Source organism: Brachyistius frenatus, unplaced genomic scaffold (genome assembly GCF_029030835.1).
Source record: "Brachyistius frenatus isolate BFR_SWC_R1_liver_20210118 unplaced genomic scaffold, ASM2903083v1 Contig_305, whole genome shotgun sequence".
NCBI classification, from domain to species: domain Eukaryota; kingdom Metazoa; phylum Chordata; class Actinopteri; family Embiotocidae; genus Brachyistius; species Brachyistius frenatus.
In genome coordinates, this window is record NW_027210904.1 from 117,763 (window position 1) to 134,548 (window position 16,786).

Sequence of the window (16,786 nt, forward strand, 5' to 3'; positions counted from 1 at the left end):
GAACCACCTGGGTCGTCTGGGATTGGTCTGCTTTCTGGTCCCAAACTCAGAACTAAACATGGAGAAGCAGCGTTCAGATTTTATGCTCCACATATCTGGAACAAAATCCTAGAAACCTGCAGGTCTGCTGCAACTCTCAGCTCCTTTAAATCAAGACTGAAGACTTTTCTATTTGCTGCCTTTCACTAAACCAGATTTGAGGATGTTGATTCATTTTTTGCATTTCACTACTGTAAGTACGACTACTGTATCTTATGTATTAAACTGCACTGTAACTTCAATCCTATTTTTAGCTTGCTTAATGTTTTAATCAGTTTTGAATGTTTTAATCATTGTTTTTAAATGTTCTTTTCATTTGTCTTGTGTTTTTATGCTTTTAATGGTTTTATGTGACACACTTTGAATTGCCTTGTTGAAATGTGCTCCACAAATAAACTTGCCTTGCTCACTGGACCACAAGTCACAGCTAACAGTGTCAGTGCATACAAAGCCTTACGTCACTGCTCTTTGTTGAAATGACGCCTGAAGCAAGGTACACTTGCGCAGCCTCATATCAAAGCATCGACTCTGCTAAAGGCTGCATATTTTAAGACGTGAAAACAGCAGCAGGTGAAAGTCTCAGACCTCCACTGTGCACTGGAACCTAAGCCTTGCAAACATGCATCAAATAATAATCATTGTCCAGGTAAGATTCAAACTGCTCTTACAGATATAATCATTTAATTAACTGATATTGTGTGCACATTATAATCATGCAAGTATATCAAAGTTGTCTTTTTTTTTAACTCCTGTAGCAGGTTTAACAATGTTCATCACTAACATCAGCATTAGTGCACAAGCAGTGAACAAAATGTAGACTTTCAATTATGGCATTTATAATTCCACAATAATCAGTCAAGATGTTTCCTAAAACATAACAGAGATACTTTAAAGTGTCATCAAACCAGATAATAACGCTGTCCTGTTCTCTTTGCTCCCATTACTTTGTAATCATTTCACTGACAGCATTTACAGCGTCAGTCTGAGCCAACATAAGAATAAAGGAACACCCCACCTCTTTACATTGAGATCACGCTCACTGAGCACAGTTCACTTGCACACACTGCAGTGGAGGAGTCCTACTGTACGAACAATGGTGAACTTCAACTTCATACCAGCTTTACTCTGCACCTTCAGTAAGTACATCTAACAATGATTTATCAATAACAAGCCTTTATCCTGTAACCAGAGCTGAAACTGACAGACAACTGTTTGATATCAGAATTTCAAGGTATAGTTTGAATGTTGAGTTTGAAGTTCATGAATACTTATTTGTTTCAGGTTGGATCTCTGTCTCACTTTCAGAGTTTTACACTGTGGAGGTCCAGTCTGGTGAAGAAGTCACGCTGATGTGCAACAACTTCAGCAGTTTTACTTCTCACATATTCTGGTTCAGACTGGCTGATGGAACGAACGTCAGCTTGATCTCATCTATGTTCTCATCTGATAGCAGCGCTTCGCTTCACGATGGATTTCAAAATGGAAAATATAATATGACATCAAACAGCACGAACCTCTTCCTGAGAATCAAACCAGTGAATTCATCTGACTCTGGGTTGTATTTCTGTGGTCTTTACAAAGATGAAGACCCGGTGATTGTCAGTGCAACATATTTAAACGTTCGAGGTAAGTAGTTTCTGTCTTTTGATTGTTAAGAAGTTACTATTAAAAGAAGCACTTATTGGAGGTAGAATACTAACCATTAAGTTTCATTTAGACATCTCTCCTGTAGACGTGCTTGATGGATTAACAGACCTTACCAGCGTGATCCTGGGAGGTTTAACTGTTTTCCTCTTCATGGTCATCATTAGTCTGCTTGTCAAAATCAGGAAATTTCACAAAGGTATTTATATTTGTTTTTATTTAAGCTGCTAATGCAGAACTTTACAAATACAAACTCCTTATTTAAAAAGCAATATTTTGGAACGAGTAACTATCAGGTGAACTTTTTTCTGTCATTCAGCTCAAGAAGACGTACAGAATCCACAACACAGTGAGGTAATCGAAGTTTAACTTTAGACTGAAATGTATTGCTTGATTGATATATTCTCTGGTTTAAATCATCTAAGAGGTAATTTTGTGAGATGAGTGACTGTAAATCTTTTCATTTCCAGAACGTTGGCTCGAATGACTTGACCTATGCAGCACCGAGTTTCCGTCCCAAAGCGAAAAGCCGCAGGAGGCCGACACCAGAGAGAGAACTGGAGCCTAATGTGGTGTACGCTGCTACAAGATAAGACTTCTGAAACAACCAGAACAGCAGAGTGGATCTCATGCTTTATCATATTAATCTGCTTGTGGGGGTTTGTATGGTTGGTGAATGGGAGGAGTTATGATGACAAGAAAAATCTAAATTTGTAATAAAGATTCTTTGTTCATGCAATGTGTGAAATCTCTGTAGTTTTGATTCTTCTTCTCTCTTTCCTTGTTTGTCTTCTGTATCTGATATGATTGATGTTTGATGGAAGAGGAGCCAGTAAAGACACTGATGACAGTCACATTATCTTATAGTGAGAGTGAGTGGGGGTCTGCTGCAGTGGAGTCATGAGAGAGATACACATCACCTGTTTAACAGGAAGAGACAGCACAGTGTGGTCTGAGGCATGTGAAGGCAACATTTTCTACATGTGGCGAGAGGAGGGTTTGGTTAGAGTTTTGAGGACATTAACCAATATTATTAGTAAGAGTGCGACAACGTCATCTTAGGAATTTCACCTGAAGAATAAGTTTTGCCCCACACAGTATCAAGAACTCAGAAGGCTTTCAGGTTCTTTATACTGACGATTCCATTACAAACAATTATCCTTTATTATAATGTATTAAATATGCAAAACAGTGGTTCAATCAGATATTATTTTAAACACAAACTACTAATAAAATAAAAAAATAATTCACATTAGCTGATCATCCAGGAGGGACGATCAGACACCCAATGTATTTAAACAAAACAGCAGCACGATGCTGACACGAAACGGCACGAAGCAGAGCCGCAGAGATGTGGAGAGCAAGCAAAGCCCTCAGGCACTGTAGACAAAAGCAACACGGGGTAAGGCGAAGCCCAGTAAGCAAAGCAGCAGCGTTATTAAGCGTGAGCAGGGTTCGCTGAAGACACTTTCTGGCAAAGTTCCACGCCGACCCAGCCAAAAGTCCCCTGTGATACAGGATGAACATCAAGTTAATAGAATAATAATAATTGCCACCAAAGTATATAAACTAATTAGGGATGAAACCAAGGCCCAGAGAGTGATAAAAGCTGCCTTATGCTACAAAAAGATATTGCTGGGATGTATTTAAATAGACCCATTTCGGCCACAATAATCATATAGTGAAAGGCTGATACTGTGACGGTCACAAAACAAACTGCCTTTTCAACCAGAGGATGACACTTGGGAGACAATAAAAGCGCACATACGTGACTAAATGTCTCAGAGATTATACTACTCCTGTCTAAAAGCCACATAGTAAGCAGAACTATAATAGATAGTGGTTGTGTTTGTTTACCTTACCTGTATGTTGAGGCTCCCTTTGCTTCATATTGACGAGACATCCAACAGCTGCGTCAAATAATTTCCCTCGTGAGATCATGTCCTGCGCCATAAATAAGGTTTCGGCTGATGTCCAGCTCTCTTCTGTGCACGTTTTGTGGACTTCTTCCAAGTCCAGTTCCTTTTCACAATCCAGCGATTTCTTCAAGCACGTTGCTTTAGCTGTAAACAAAGTTAACTCGTTTTAAAAACGCTTATGTAACTGATGTCATTTGCAACAATGAACAAAACGCGCTCCTGGTTATTTCCACTTTGAATTGCACTGCTAACTTTCTATCGGTTTGTAAATGTTGAGCCACGTTGACGTGACTTCTTCCCACAAACTTTTTCCTGAGTCATTACTGTTTGTGAGCTTCAGTGCAGCAGCAGGAGGTCTCCAATCAACGGTTATTAATTCCACCTGGCCTCCCTCACCTGACAATGATCTCCTGTGATGACGTGCACTACCCCGTTTGACCACACAGCCACGTTTACTGCCAATTGCAATGAGGGGGGCGCTGTTTCACTCCTTTAAAGAAACAATCAACATTTGAGAAGCCGTGATGATTTTTATTTTTTTATTTTATTTTATACACTTTATTAATCCCCGAGGGGAAATTTCTTCACTACAGCAGGGGGGCTCTCAGGGGGGAGATGCTGCAGCAGGCTGCCACGACCGCGGCGCCAGGTAACCTGACCTGAAGTGCATGTTTTTGGATGATGGGAGGAAGCCGGAGAACCCGGAGAGAACCCACGCAAGCACAGGGAGAACATGCAAACTCCGCACAGAAAGGCCCAGGACCGGATTCGAACCCAGAACCTTTTTGCTGTGAGGCGACAGTGCTAACCACTGCACCACCGTGCTGCCGCTAAGCCTATAAACTAATGATTGTTTTAACCAATGAAATCACCCCAACTCTATCAACTGTGTGTAATATACAGACTGCAAGTGAATTTGTCTGTCTCCAAGCTGTATTTCTGTGGATTGTACATGAAAAGTCACTCAGTTATTGTTCATTCAACATACATTTTTGTACAATCTTGTGTGAAGTTAATGGTAAAGGAACCAGTCAGGACTTTAATAAGTGTACAGAGTTTCTTCAAGTGTCTAAATAAAGATTGTGGCAGTGGAGGAGGGTGTGAGGTACACAGCACTTGTTTGACAGGAAGAGACAACACAGTGTGGTCTGAGTACAACTGAGGTAAAGGTTAGGAGCCCTATGACATCAAAGGTATCAAAGGACATAAAAGTGATATTATACAATGTTAAATATGCTAAATGTTTGTATTCAAAATTACGCTGTAAAAGTTTTTAAATGATTCCCAGTTACATTCATAAAGACAAATACACATGATATGAACTCCACATGTTTGTTGTTGCACTGGTAACAAACTGTATCAGTGAGCTACAGCAAGTTTTGCCTTAAGATCTCAGTATACAGAACCACACACAATTAAATCCTTGATGTCCCTTCACCTTATAGCCCTTTTTAATGAGGATGCAATTAATTACATTATGGTATTGTGATTTATAAGTGAACATGCTTGTGGAGGTAAATTAATCTTCTGCGGAGCTGTATCACCACAGTTCTCCTCACCTCACAGGTCACACTTCCTGTACCACCTCAGACTCAGGGCGCCAGTTCAGCTCTACAAAGTGCATCAGTTTGTGAACGCAAAATACCTTCCCAAGTGCCACATGAGGGCATCTACGCTCCTCAGGCTGCACTTCCATCTCCCCATCCATTTCCACTGTAATATCTTCCCGGCCTTTGCAGTTGATTTCAGCCATTTGATAGAACCTAATCAGTGACACAGTTAAAGAGACTCCTCTCCCGTAAAAAACAAGCCTATAAGTCATGTGTGCAAGCAGTTGATTATAACCATGGACTGCAAATGTAAATGGATATTGTCTCGGGGGCTGAAGAGTGAAGCTAATGTGGAATAAAAAAAGACTGTGACTCCAGTCATTACATTGTCTTCAACAAGTCATTATTCGCTAAATTCACTCCTTCTGATCAGTGTTCCAGCAGTCCATAATTAAGATATTAGGCCTCAAAGAGACTTATGTTTGGGGTGTGTCTAATTTGATTGACAGGCCTGGGGTGGAGTCAGGTTTCCGGTATAGGTGGACAAGAAAGGTGTCCTCTGGTTCTCGTCAAAATATGGTCACTTCTGTAATGTAATTGTAATTTATGATGAGCCTGAGCCTGCACATGTATTGGCACTCATGGGTAAAAGCCTATGTAGAATGCTTTAGCAGATTTAAGACCTTTATATCCATCTATCATCTATACCCACTTTATCCTGAGCAGGGTCATGGGGGGGAGGGAGGGGGGGCTGGAGCCTATCCCAGCTCACTTTGGGCAAAGGCAGGGTAAACGCTGGACAGATCATCAGTCTATCACAGGGCCAGCACATAGAGACAGATGGAAACAAAGCCCTTTCACACCTAAGGGCAATTTGTAGAATCACCAATTAATTAACCTGAGATGCATGTTTTTTTAGACAGTTGGAGGAAGCTGGAGTACCCGGAGAGATCCCATGCAGACACCGGGAGAACATGCAAACTCCACACAGAAAGGCCCAGGCCCAGATTCGAACCCCGAACCTTTTCCCTGTGAGGCAACAATGCTAATCACTGCACCATGGTCCAGTTCCATGCTCTCTTTGATATGCAGCTCATTAAAGTACCTTGTTCTGTTTCTGTAGAAACACTGACTATTATCCCCAGTTCTGAAACAGGTCATTTTCATAATTTAAATGGTTGACATGGCAACTCTTGACCAGCTTTGAAACTCTTTTTTTTTTTTTTTACATTTTTCAGGCACTCCTTTTTGTGCACAACCCTGATAGTCTAAAGAATATTTCTTTTGTACCTCTGGTGCCTAAAATGTGACAACAACTTCTTTTGCTCGGATTTCTGCGTCAGTTTGAAAGAAAAGAAAAAAAATGAACATCCTCTTGTTTATGTTGCAACGGCACTCCTCCTGAGACTCACTTCAGTTACGAACACTGCAGAACTTCAGCCATACGAACAATCATGAACTTCACCTTGATAACAGCTTTGAGTCTCTGCAGCCTCTGTAAGTACTCACTTTTAATCAGGCTTAAATAAAAACCCAATTATTTATAACTCGTTAATTTTATTAAGAGGTATTGCACCTTTGTGTTAAAAAAAAAAAAAAAAAGACATGCATATATTTATTTAACTATCTTGTTGTTTCAGGCTGGATCTCAGTCTCAGGTTCTGAGCTTCAGACTGTGGAGGTTCAGCCGGGTGATGGAGTCACTCTGACGTGCTCCAACCTTTACCATTATTCTGTGGCATTTTGGTTCAGACTGGTCGACAAAACCGAACCCAGCTGCATCTCAGTGATGTTCGCATCTACCAGCAAGCCTGAATACTGTGAAGGAATTCAAAACAGATCATTTGAAATGAGCTCCAACATCTCTACTTTCTCTCTCAAAGTCAAACGAATGGATTCGTCTGACTCTGGGCTGTATTTCTGTGGATTTTACACAAATGCACGCCTGCTTTTCAGCGCGATTCGTGTAAAAGTTAGAGGTAAGATGATTTCCTCTTTTGGTCCCCATTACTTAATTTTATGCATGCAAAAACTGACAGACACCGCGGGCCTGCTTCAGAGGGAGAAGTGGAAAGTGTAGTTATTTATTCAGCCACCAGATAGACTCAGGCAGCACCTGCAGCTGCAGCTCAGAGGGGAACTGATGCTTTGTTCACGTGTACCATCAGTTTATATAAATCAATTGGTCAGGTCACACACTGAAAAAAAAAGTCTATAATTCATAAGCTTGCAAAATTGCTCCTGTCTGCTTTCTTTGTTACTTGGCTTCTTAGTTGATTGCATCAAAAGATGAATAAAAGCTTTTTAAAACCCTTCTTTGCATCACTATTTCAGGTATCTGTATCATGAGAAACATATTCTGCACAGCCTCGTTGTAAACCAGATCACAGCAAAGCCACAGACGGAGATGTCTCCTTCCGTCTCCACTGTGGTGTCTACTCAGGCTTTTAACACTCCACGTTTTATATGTAAAGCTTCATTTATGCATGGCTTTATATTTTCCCAACAACATATATCTCTTACACCTGCACATCACTGACCTGTAAAGCTGTTATGAGTAACCTTTGAAGCAGAAATGACATAAGAAGTTCTGAAATAATGACAAAGTAATGAGGAGCACAACAAAACCAAAAAGGGATGATCGTCTGCTGCCCTGTAGTGGAACATTGTTACAACTCCACAATGACAAGCTCAGTATTCAAGCTAAAACTATAATGTGCATATAACGTTTTATTCTGTTTGTTTCTCATGCAAATTAATAACACTTGTACATATCATTGATGTTCCTAAGCCTTGCTTATATAGTTAATCTGCATACTCTCTGCCTGTCTTTAGTTACTCATATTGGCTAACAATATAAACTTGTATTAAGTATCTGTGAACTGATATCAACAAGTGTTTGACTTTAGTCATGGTGGACGAATAATTAACTTCTATTCTTAGCCGTATCCAAATTAATATTTAAATCCAGTCATCTCTCAACCCGGATAAAGCTCAGACGAACCTTTTTGCCAAAGCTGACAGCTGTTGCGTCACTGCACCCCGGTCGTCGATCCTAAACAAGACCCAACGGTACCAGCAGAAGAAGCCTGGACGGGACGCCAAACTCCAGGCCCCTGACATCTGCACCGAGGTCCGCAGGAAAGAGGCTTGTCTGGACGACTGGGAACCCCCTCCAGCAGGCAGAATCTATCGGAGTACTTTGATCCATTGGGTTGATGTCTGCTGATTTATCCAATTCTAAATTACTTAAATCTCTCATTTACGTCAGGAACTAGCTCCGTTTTAAGAACTTAACTATTATTCGTTCCCACCATCACTCCGCTAAAGTTTAGAAATCCTGTTCATCACATCCATAATCCATACATTACAATAAATATTCATATAATTTATTCTTGGTGTAAATATTGTTCAATAAATATCCTTATAGACCACGCACTTGTTTTTGTGTATTTCCTGGAAGATATTGAAAGAAATCCCTGAATGCAGAAGTCACGGTTCAGACAATGTCAACTGATCACTTGTATATCGGCCTTTACAGCCTATTAAAATTAAATCTTGATTCTTTCTGCTAGACAGAAAATGGTGCCCCGAATATGAACCTAATCCGCTACAATGAAGAGCAGGGAATTATCTGACTCTGGACTGTATTCCTGTGGATTTAACATACAAGTTCATCAAAGGCCATAGTAAGAACTCACTCTGTTATAGTTTTCCATATAAAGTAAGAATCTTTTAGTGATTTCTCAAAACATCTCAGCTTCATTCATTTCTCGCCACGTGAATGTCAGAAAAGTCTGAAAGTAGCGAGTGATCAAAGATCTTTCAAAGCTGAGGAGTGTGACTGAGTAGTGTCTTTGTTTTCCATGTTTTGGTCATCATTGGTCTGGTTGTCAGAAACAGGAAACATCAGACAAGGACTTGATCTCTAAAGATTCGTCAATCTGACGGACACTTTTAGGATGACCTGAATATTTGTCTCTTTAATTTAGCTCTTCATGAAGAACAAAATCCACAACAGACCAAAATCATTATTGTTCTTCAGAATGTGACTGAGTGACTGTAAACACTCTAAGTTGCAGGATCTGGGCTCTGATGACCATACAAAGAAACAGAGCGATCTGCTGCTAAAAAATGAGTATCCTGCCACCACGGAGAATCAGGAAGCAACTGCAGCTCAGAGGGAAAAGGATGTGTAACCTGTAGTTTTCTGCATCAGCAACACGTGCTTTCATAGTCATTGCACAGCACAAAGGCCTTTATAAATGTCTATAAATTGAACAACTGAAGGATTATTAATGATGCAATAACATTCATGACATAGTTTAGTGTTGAAGCAGGTTCAAGGGAGTACATTTAATTCATTTTGATGCATTTAGGTATTTTTACCCATAACAATGTATCGTGTCCTATAAACTGTCACTATTCTCTGTCAGCCTGTTCTAGAAGTCTAAACTACAGTAAGACTGGCCTTCAGCTGTTTAGCGTCACTGTATAACTTCCTCTATATAAGCCACAGACATAAACCACATGTAAAATTAAGTACAGTATTTTTACTTTTTGCCTCCATACGCAGCGTGCTGCAGCACAGAAGAGACACACTGCACATCTTTTGTGTTGTGCTGAATGTCTACATTAAAAACATAATGTATCACAATGTGCTATTACTTGTATATGATCCCACCTGCTCAATATTGCATTTGCACTGTGGTGACACACAGCAGCTTCTGCAGTGATATATGTGAAATCTCCACTTGTCTGCATCGCAGTCACACGCACCAATGACTTCTCAAATGTTGAGGTTGATTTGTAAAGTTTAGTGAATTTCCTGTTATAATCTACATCCGCCCCCTCTAGTATGAGAAGATGCAGAGCTGACAAATGAAACTGTCCACTCTGCACCAGACTTAATTTATCTGAGATGGGACAGAACACAGCCAAGCAGCTGGAGTGCAGTTCCCATCCATCCTGTGTTGAAATGAAGATGAAAACCTAGGTACGCACGGCTTCACACAACAGGATTTCAAAACCATTCAAAAGTGGCCTAAAAGTGGAAAGTGTGAACCAGGTGCCTGGTTGGTAAGTCACTTCAATCATCTACACTTTTATACAGGATTGTATACGAGCCATATTCAGGAGCACACAGATATCATTTTATTTACAACCATATTTTAATTTGGATCCATGATTTGTCATCCTACATGTGAACAATAAAGACCTTTGGTCCTTTTGTTTGGTAGGACGTTTTCCTACCAAAAAAATCAGCTCTAAAAAAAGTACTTTTTTCAAAGATGACTGCATTTGTTAATTTGCAATGAATAAGGTTTGAACTTTTTCGTCGTACTGTACAAGAGTCTCCTTAAGGCGTTGATTTTGTGATGGGTTTTTTAAAGCTGAAAAAAAAAAAAACACCTATGCAAACCTCATTACAGGATCTGAATGTTGTACAGGGCGGACGCAATCTATTGCACAATGGGGAATTTGACTTTGGTGACACTTTTACTTCTCTGCAGCCTCAGTAAGTATCAGCATTAAACTGAATATCAAGACATTCATATAAATGCTTTGTTAAGGACTCTGTTGCTCTATCAGCCAACAGATAGTTATTTGTTTGTCGTTTGTTTGAGGTCTGATCCCCGTCTCACTCCGTGAGTCTCAGACTGTGGAGGTCCAGTCTGGTGAAGAAGTCACTCTGCTGTGCTCCAACTTCTCCAGCGCTCCCACACAGATATTGTGGTTCAGAGCTGTCAAGAGATCCAATTTAACCTGTGTCTCCTTCATGTTCAAAGATCCCAACTCCACTTCATACTGTCAAGGATTCCTAAATGGGAAATTTGAAATGACAAGCAACATGTCGACTGTCTTTCTCAGAATCAAACCAGTCAATTCATCAGACTCTGGACTGTATTTCTGTGGATATCACACAAATAGAAATGTGGTTATTGTTGAAGCAACAAATTTAGAGGTCCAAGGTGAGATTTTCATCTTCATTCCTTTAATTCTGTTGCATCTCGTGATGCCATTGATCTAATTTTTTGATTTTAGATTCATGGAAAATTCCAAATACTTCTGCCTCCAATTAAAACTGCTGTTGTTCATCATATACATTTTTATATTAATCAACCATAAAGCAGCTAGATGTATAACATTAAGTTGAATTTAGTAATGTCTCTTGTAGAAGTCTTTGATGTACGAAGAAATCTGACGCGTGTGATCCTGGGTGCTCTGACTGTTTTCCTCCTCATGGTCATCATTTGTCTGGTGGTTAAAATCAAAACTCTTCAGAAAGGTAATTTTATTTTCATGTATTTTCACATTCTCATTTTAGTTGTTCCTGTATGAAAGTGTTAGTGAATCCTTTCCGTCATTCCCAGGAGATCACGCTGAAGAACAGACAGCACAACAGACAGAGGTGAAGTATATTAAACATTCAAATTTGTGTTTTTCACAAGTTGCTACAATCATGTCGTTTGTCAGTGAATGATACTCAGGTATAAGAGAGTGACTGAAAATGCTTTAATCCACAGAGGCTGGGCTCAGACGACCTGAACTATGCAGCTGTGACTTTTCATGCAAAAACTGACAGACACCGCGGGCCTGCTTCAGAGGGAGAAGTGGAAGGTGTAGTTATTTATTCAGCCACCAGATAGACTCAGGCAGCACCTGCAGCTGCAGCTCAGAGGGGAACTGATGCTTTGTTCACGTGTACCATCAGTTTATATAAATCAATTGGTCAGGTCACACACCGAAAAAAAAAGTCTAAAAGTCTATAATTCACAAGCTTGCAAAATTGCTCCTGTCTGCTTTCTTTGTTACTTGGCTTCTTAGTTGATTGCATCAAAAGATGAATAAAAGCTTTTTAAAACCCTTCTTTGCATCACTATTTCAGGTATCTGTATCATGAGAAACATATTCTGCACAGCCTCGTTGTAAACCAGATCACAGCAAAGCCACAGACGGAGATGTCTCCTTCCGTCTCCACTGTGGTGTCTACTCAGGCTTTTAACACTCCACGTTTTATATGTAAAGCTTCATTTATGCATGGCTTTATATTTTCCCAACAACATATATCTCTTACACCTGCACATCACTGACCTGTAAAGCTGTTATAAATAACCTTTGAAGCAGAAATGACATAAGAAGTTCTGAAATAATTACAAAGTAATGAGGAGCACAACAAAACCAAAAAGGGACGATGTTGTTGAAGTTACTTTATCATTAAAGAAAAAAAAAGATAGGGACAAAAAACTGGTTAAATAAGAAAGAACATGAGGCTGACAAACCAACATGGAGAAAAGTCCTTGATGTGTTTTGAAATCCCCGCGTTATTCTGACCAAGACCATTTCTTTAAATAGTGAAATGGTCCAACAGTGGCGAACGTTTATTATAAATTATTTGATGATCATGAGCAAAACCCCCTGATTATGCGACCCGGTATCAAGGTAAAACGTGAAATAGACACGTCGGTCCACTAGAGCAAAACCAGAGAGTGTCATGCTTTGGGCTGTCTGGGTGTGAAAGTTACATGTTACACAAAAAATGAAGCCTACTACAAGCTTAGAGCCATGGGATTCACAGGAAAACAAAACTTAGCAAAAACACCTGGTTGGGGTTAGTAAAAAGAGCATGGTTGGAGTTTAGAAAGTGAAGCTAAGCGTTAGTTCAATCAGGAAGTCTTTACTTCTGACTCTTCCTTTCACTCTCTACCACTTCTTCTAATCACCTGACAGTGGCCATATTCAGATTTACGACACAATCTCGATCAGCCAATCGTTGCACTGCTGTCAAACTATTGCTGTGATGCACTGCCTCATCCCACTTAAATATGATTGACATCCCAGTGGGGTCTAATCACCAAAGACTCTCACGGCGCTCACGTTTCTTTTGTATTTGTTCACTCAAATCGAGAGTGGGGGGAATCAGGGGGATTTTCCGCTAATTTAAAACAGAACTGCACTGCAGAGGGCTTCACATCCAGCGGCCTGTTTGACAGCTTTTGAATGCAACTGTTATTAAATAGGCAAGAAAGGAGAACCAGAGTGCACAACACAGAAGCAGGTTGTACGGCAAACAGTGGAGCAGAGTTCGAGAAACAAAACATGAGGGAAAGTACAGCTTAAAGACAGATAGACAAAATCTTAGGGAGGCAAGCTGACCGTGTCAGACTGGGAGGAGATACAGTATATTGAGTGAGCTGACCGGCTGCAGGTTGGGGGACAGGGACAGGTGAGGAGGGAGGGACAGGCAGGAGACGGGGAAAACAGTAAGACACTGGAGACCTCTGGTGGGCGGAAGGAGTAGAACAAGGAGGAAACCAACAATGCAAAAGTGAAAGGCAGAACCATGATAGGCAAGGCAAGGCAAGTTTATTTTGTAGAGCCCATTTCAACAACAAGGCAATTCAAAGTGCTTCACATAAAACCATTAAAAGCATCAAAACATAAGTCAAAGGAAAAGGACATTTAAAAACAATTAAGAACATTGATTGAAACATTAAAAACAGTCATTAAAACATTAAACAAGCTAAAAATAGAATAAAAGTTGCAGTGCAGTTGAAGAAATAAAATACAGTAGTAAAATGCAGAAATTCAGGAAATTGATCAACATCCTTGAGTCTGGTTCAATTTGAAGGCAGCAGCAAACAGAAAAGTCTTAAAATCTTGATTTGAAGCAGCTGATAGTAACACTCAGATGAAGAACGTAGAATATGTGTTCACTGTCTGTGAAATCACACCATAATCAGTAAAGAGACATTACAGTGACTTATGTCCTCTTATGGTTATTGTTAAAATAAATATGATGTCAAACTTGTCAAAATAAAATAAACACTACGACGTCTAATGTAGAGGAGCTGATGAGTGTGATCCCAGCTGTTCTGACTGTTTTCCTCTCCATCGGTCTGACTGTCCAAATATAAAAAAAAATAAATAAAAAAAAAAGATTCAGACACATTTTCTGCTCTTTGTTATTGACAATCAATGTTCAAAATGTATTAAAACGTATAAGGCTGTCTTATACGTTTTAATACATTTTGAACATTGATTGTCAATAACAAAGAGCAGAAAATGTAGGACAAAGGTGAAGACTGTGGTCTATTAACGTCTGACATCAAGTCATTGTTTAGGTCATGTTTTTTTCTTAAAATACTCCCACGTGATAAGAGGTGCTCTTATTTTTAGTGTGTGGACTCAGCTGACATGAACAATGCAACGCTGATTTTCCATCCACCAACAAACACCATCAGAGGCAACGGAGAGCAACATGGAGGAAATGCCCGCTCAGCTGGAAGTGGGACTGATGCTCTGGTCGTGTTGATCTGCCAGGAGTTTTTTTTTTTCTTTCTTTTTCTTCTTCGTGTCTCTCCCTGATTTTTCTCGCTTTAGATTTCAGTCTGGGAGCAGAAGAAAGTGATCGGTGTCTGTCTGGATTCACTTACAGGGAAAGTGAAAGGCAGGTCTGCAGCAGTGGAGGAGGTCAGAGACGTACACGTCCCTTGTTGACAGGAAGAGACACCACAGAGTGGTTGGAGGTGGAAATCAGGAGGCCTCCGTGCCCACGGAACAAGTGGGACGGATGAAGCAGTAAACACTGGTGCGGAAACTTTATGTTGCTGTATCCATCACTGACAGTCAACGGTGGATTCAGCTGAAATACAGAAGATGCAGCAGTTTTCCCGCTCAGGCCTTCAGCGTGTGAAGACTTTTCACCTACATGGTATCGTCCCCGTGTGTGTAACTTTAACAATGTGCACTGCAGCAACCACAAAGCACAGCCGACAAAAAAAATCAAACCGATGTTGTTGTTTTTATCTCACTTCTCATAGACTGTTTTCCTGCCGAAATGATCAACATTCGAATGCATCACCTGCCAGCTTTCATCATTTTATTGTTGTCGTGTCTTCTGTTTAATGCCTTCTGACTGACAGCAGTTACCCACCGTGTTACTTAGTGAGAAATGTTCTGCGGCAGCTGCAGCCTCGTCGGGATACCGCGGTTTAAAAATACTTTGGAAAGGTGGCTCTTCCTTTCCCACCCCGTTTGAGTGTGGCGAGTGTCCAAAATTGCACACTCAAGTTTTGGACTTTTTTTTTTAAGTGCACCATCCGGGTACCGTGCTTAACAGTGTGAACTCACTTGTGAACTCAAAATACTGAGTTCCAAGTACGTCATTTAGAACACAGCTCAGTACTTTCCATTTCTATTTGCAACCCCCAGTGTGATGAGCAGCTTTTCCACCCACCTACAAACTCATTACCTGGCTGATTAAGAAGTACCAAGTACATACTTTCATTTTGATAATTACATTAGAAGTAAAGAGTTCGGTGTTAAATGTCAGTGGTGCTGTTGGACCTTTATTCATATTTTTGTACATTAATGGACTATCAAGGAAACATTCACTCTCATATCACAAGCTGAAGCTGTGAACGTCATCAACTTTCTCATTTCTTAAGAAGTCATTCGTGTGACCTGTCTGAACAAAGTGATGAACAACAACCCGCCTCTTTCCAACAAAAGCCCCTGCACGAGCTCTCAAAGTGTCACTGAGGTGAGACGATCAGACGCACGATGAGGATCTTCACCTTAGTGACAGTTCTACATCTCTGCAGCCTCAGTAAGTACTCGCACTGACTTATCAAGTACCCACTTTAATGCCAGCTAGTGATGTTGCTGAAAGCTCTCGCTCCTCGTTCTCTCTGCGGTTGGTTTCAGGCTGGATCTCTATCTCAGCCTCCCGAGTCTCAGAGTGTGCGGGTCCAGCCAGGTGAAGAAGTCACACTGATGTGCACCAACATCTCCAGAGCTCCAACTCACACATTCTGGTCCAGACTAGTTTAACAGAACCAAGATCAGCTGCATCTCTTCTACGTTCGGGTCTGATGGTTACGCTGCGTTCTGTGAGGGTTTTGAAACTGGAAAGTTCACCATGAGCGCCAACATCTCTTTTGTCTTTCTTAAAATCAAACAAGTGGATTCGTCTGACTCCGGGATGTATTTCTGTGGATTTTACTTGTACGGATACAGAGAGATTGATGTGATCCATTTAAAGGTCGAAGGTAAGATTTCAAAGTAATTTCTTTTCAACAGATTGAAATCGCAATCTAATAATTGACAAATAAAAAGAATCTCAAATTTCATGACAGGAAACAAAGAACTTCGTGATGACGATGTTGAGTGTGAAAGTACTTTTTGTCCCAGAAGATGTTTACTTGAGCAAATTGTTGGTGTGAAATCTACAACTTTTTCTCTATTTGAATGTTTTTGCAGAAGAGTCTGAAGGAATATCAAAGCTGATAAATGTGATCCTGGCTGCTTTGACTGTTGTCCTTGTGATAATAATCATTAGTCTGCTTGTCAACATCAGGAAGCTTCAGACAGGTAGGCTACTTTAAAAAGCTGCTAAGTCTTTATTTGGTTTTGTTCTGCCGGGTGTATGATTTACTCTGACATGTGTTTCTGTCGTGAAGCTCATAATGAAGAACACAATTCACACAAGCAGAATCCGGACTCTGATGACCTGAACTATGCAGCGCTCAGTTGCCATTTAAAAACGAGGAGAAACCTGGAGCCCTAACGTGGTGTACGTTGCCACCAGGTAGACTCAGGGACGTAGCAAACTTTTTTTTCTCCAAGTGA

At 40.4% G+C, this 16,786-nt stretch overlaps 2 protein-coding genes across 5 annotated transcripts; both read left to right on the forward strand.

Annotated features, from left to right (window-relative positions):
* Positions 1-598: 598 nt before the first annotated feature.
* On the forward strand, positions 599-2,376 carry LOC138635372 (uncharacterized). 4 transcript variants are annotated; one of them, XM_069722800.1, is made up of 6 exons: positions 599-685; positions 1,006-1,175; positions 1,321-1,665; positions 1,757-1,882; positions 2,003-2,037; positions 2,154-2,376. In XM_069722800.1, exons 2-6 carry the CDS (start codon positions 1,133-1,135, stop codon positions 2,274-2,276), a joined length of 672 nt encoding a protein of 223 aa, XP_069578901.1. In that variant the 5' UTR covers positions 599-685; positions 1,006-1,132; the 3' UTR covers positions 2,277-2,376. The 4 variants fall into 4 exon arrangements, with proteins under 4 accessions (XP_069578901.1, XP_069578900.1, XP_069578902.1 ...); XM_069722799.1 differs by lacking the exon at positions 599-685 and having other exon boundaries at positions 944-1,175; XM_069722801.1 differs by lacking the exon at positions 599-685 and having other exon boundaries at positions 944-1,175; positions 1,772-1,882.
* An 8,248-nt stretch (positions 2,377-10,624) lies between these two features.
* Positions 10,625-11,911, forward strand: LOC138635347 (uncharacterized). Its single transcript, XM_069722768.1, has 5 exons — positions 10,625-10,670; positions 10,780-11,124; positions 11,331-11,441; positions 11,527-11,564; positions 11,680-11,911. The coding sequence occupies exons 1-5, from the start codon at positions 10,625-10,627 to the stop codon at positions 11,800-11,802; spliced, it is 663 nt and encodes a 220-aa protein (XP_069578869.1). The 3' UTR covers positions 11,803-11,911.
* Positions 11,912-16,786: the final 4,875 nt, after the last annotated feature.

What these genes read in the sequence shown, in the direction of transcription:
- LOC138635372 (XM_069722800.1), top strand. Translation starts at nt 1,133, where the DNA reads ATGGTGAACTTCAACTTCATACCAGCTTTACTCTGCACCTTCA. An exon ending in AGCTTTACTCTGCACCTTCA is followed by an intron (nt 1,176 to 1,320) that starts GTAAGTACATCT and finishes TATTTGTTTCAG; the next exon opens with GTTGGATCTCTGTCTCACTT. An exon ending in AGAATCCACAACACAGTGAG is followed by an intron (nt 2,038 to 2,153) that starts GTAATCGAAGTT and finishes TTTCATTTCCAG; the next exon opens with AACGTTGGCTCGAATGACTT.
- LOC138635347 (XM_069722768.1), top strand. Translation starts at nt 10,625, where the DNA reads ATGGGGAATTTGACTTTGGTGACACTTTTACTTCTCTGCAGCCTCA. An exon ending in TTTACTTCTCTGCAGCCTCA is followed by an intron (nt 10,671 to 10,779) that starts GTAAGTATCAGC and finishes CGTTTGTTTGAG; the next exon opens with GTCTGATCCCCGTCTCACTC. An exon ending in AGACAGCACAACAGACAGAG is followed by an intron (nt 11,565 to 11,679) that starts GTGAAGTATATT and finishes TTTAATCCACAG; the next exon opens with AGGCTGGGCTCAGACGACCT.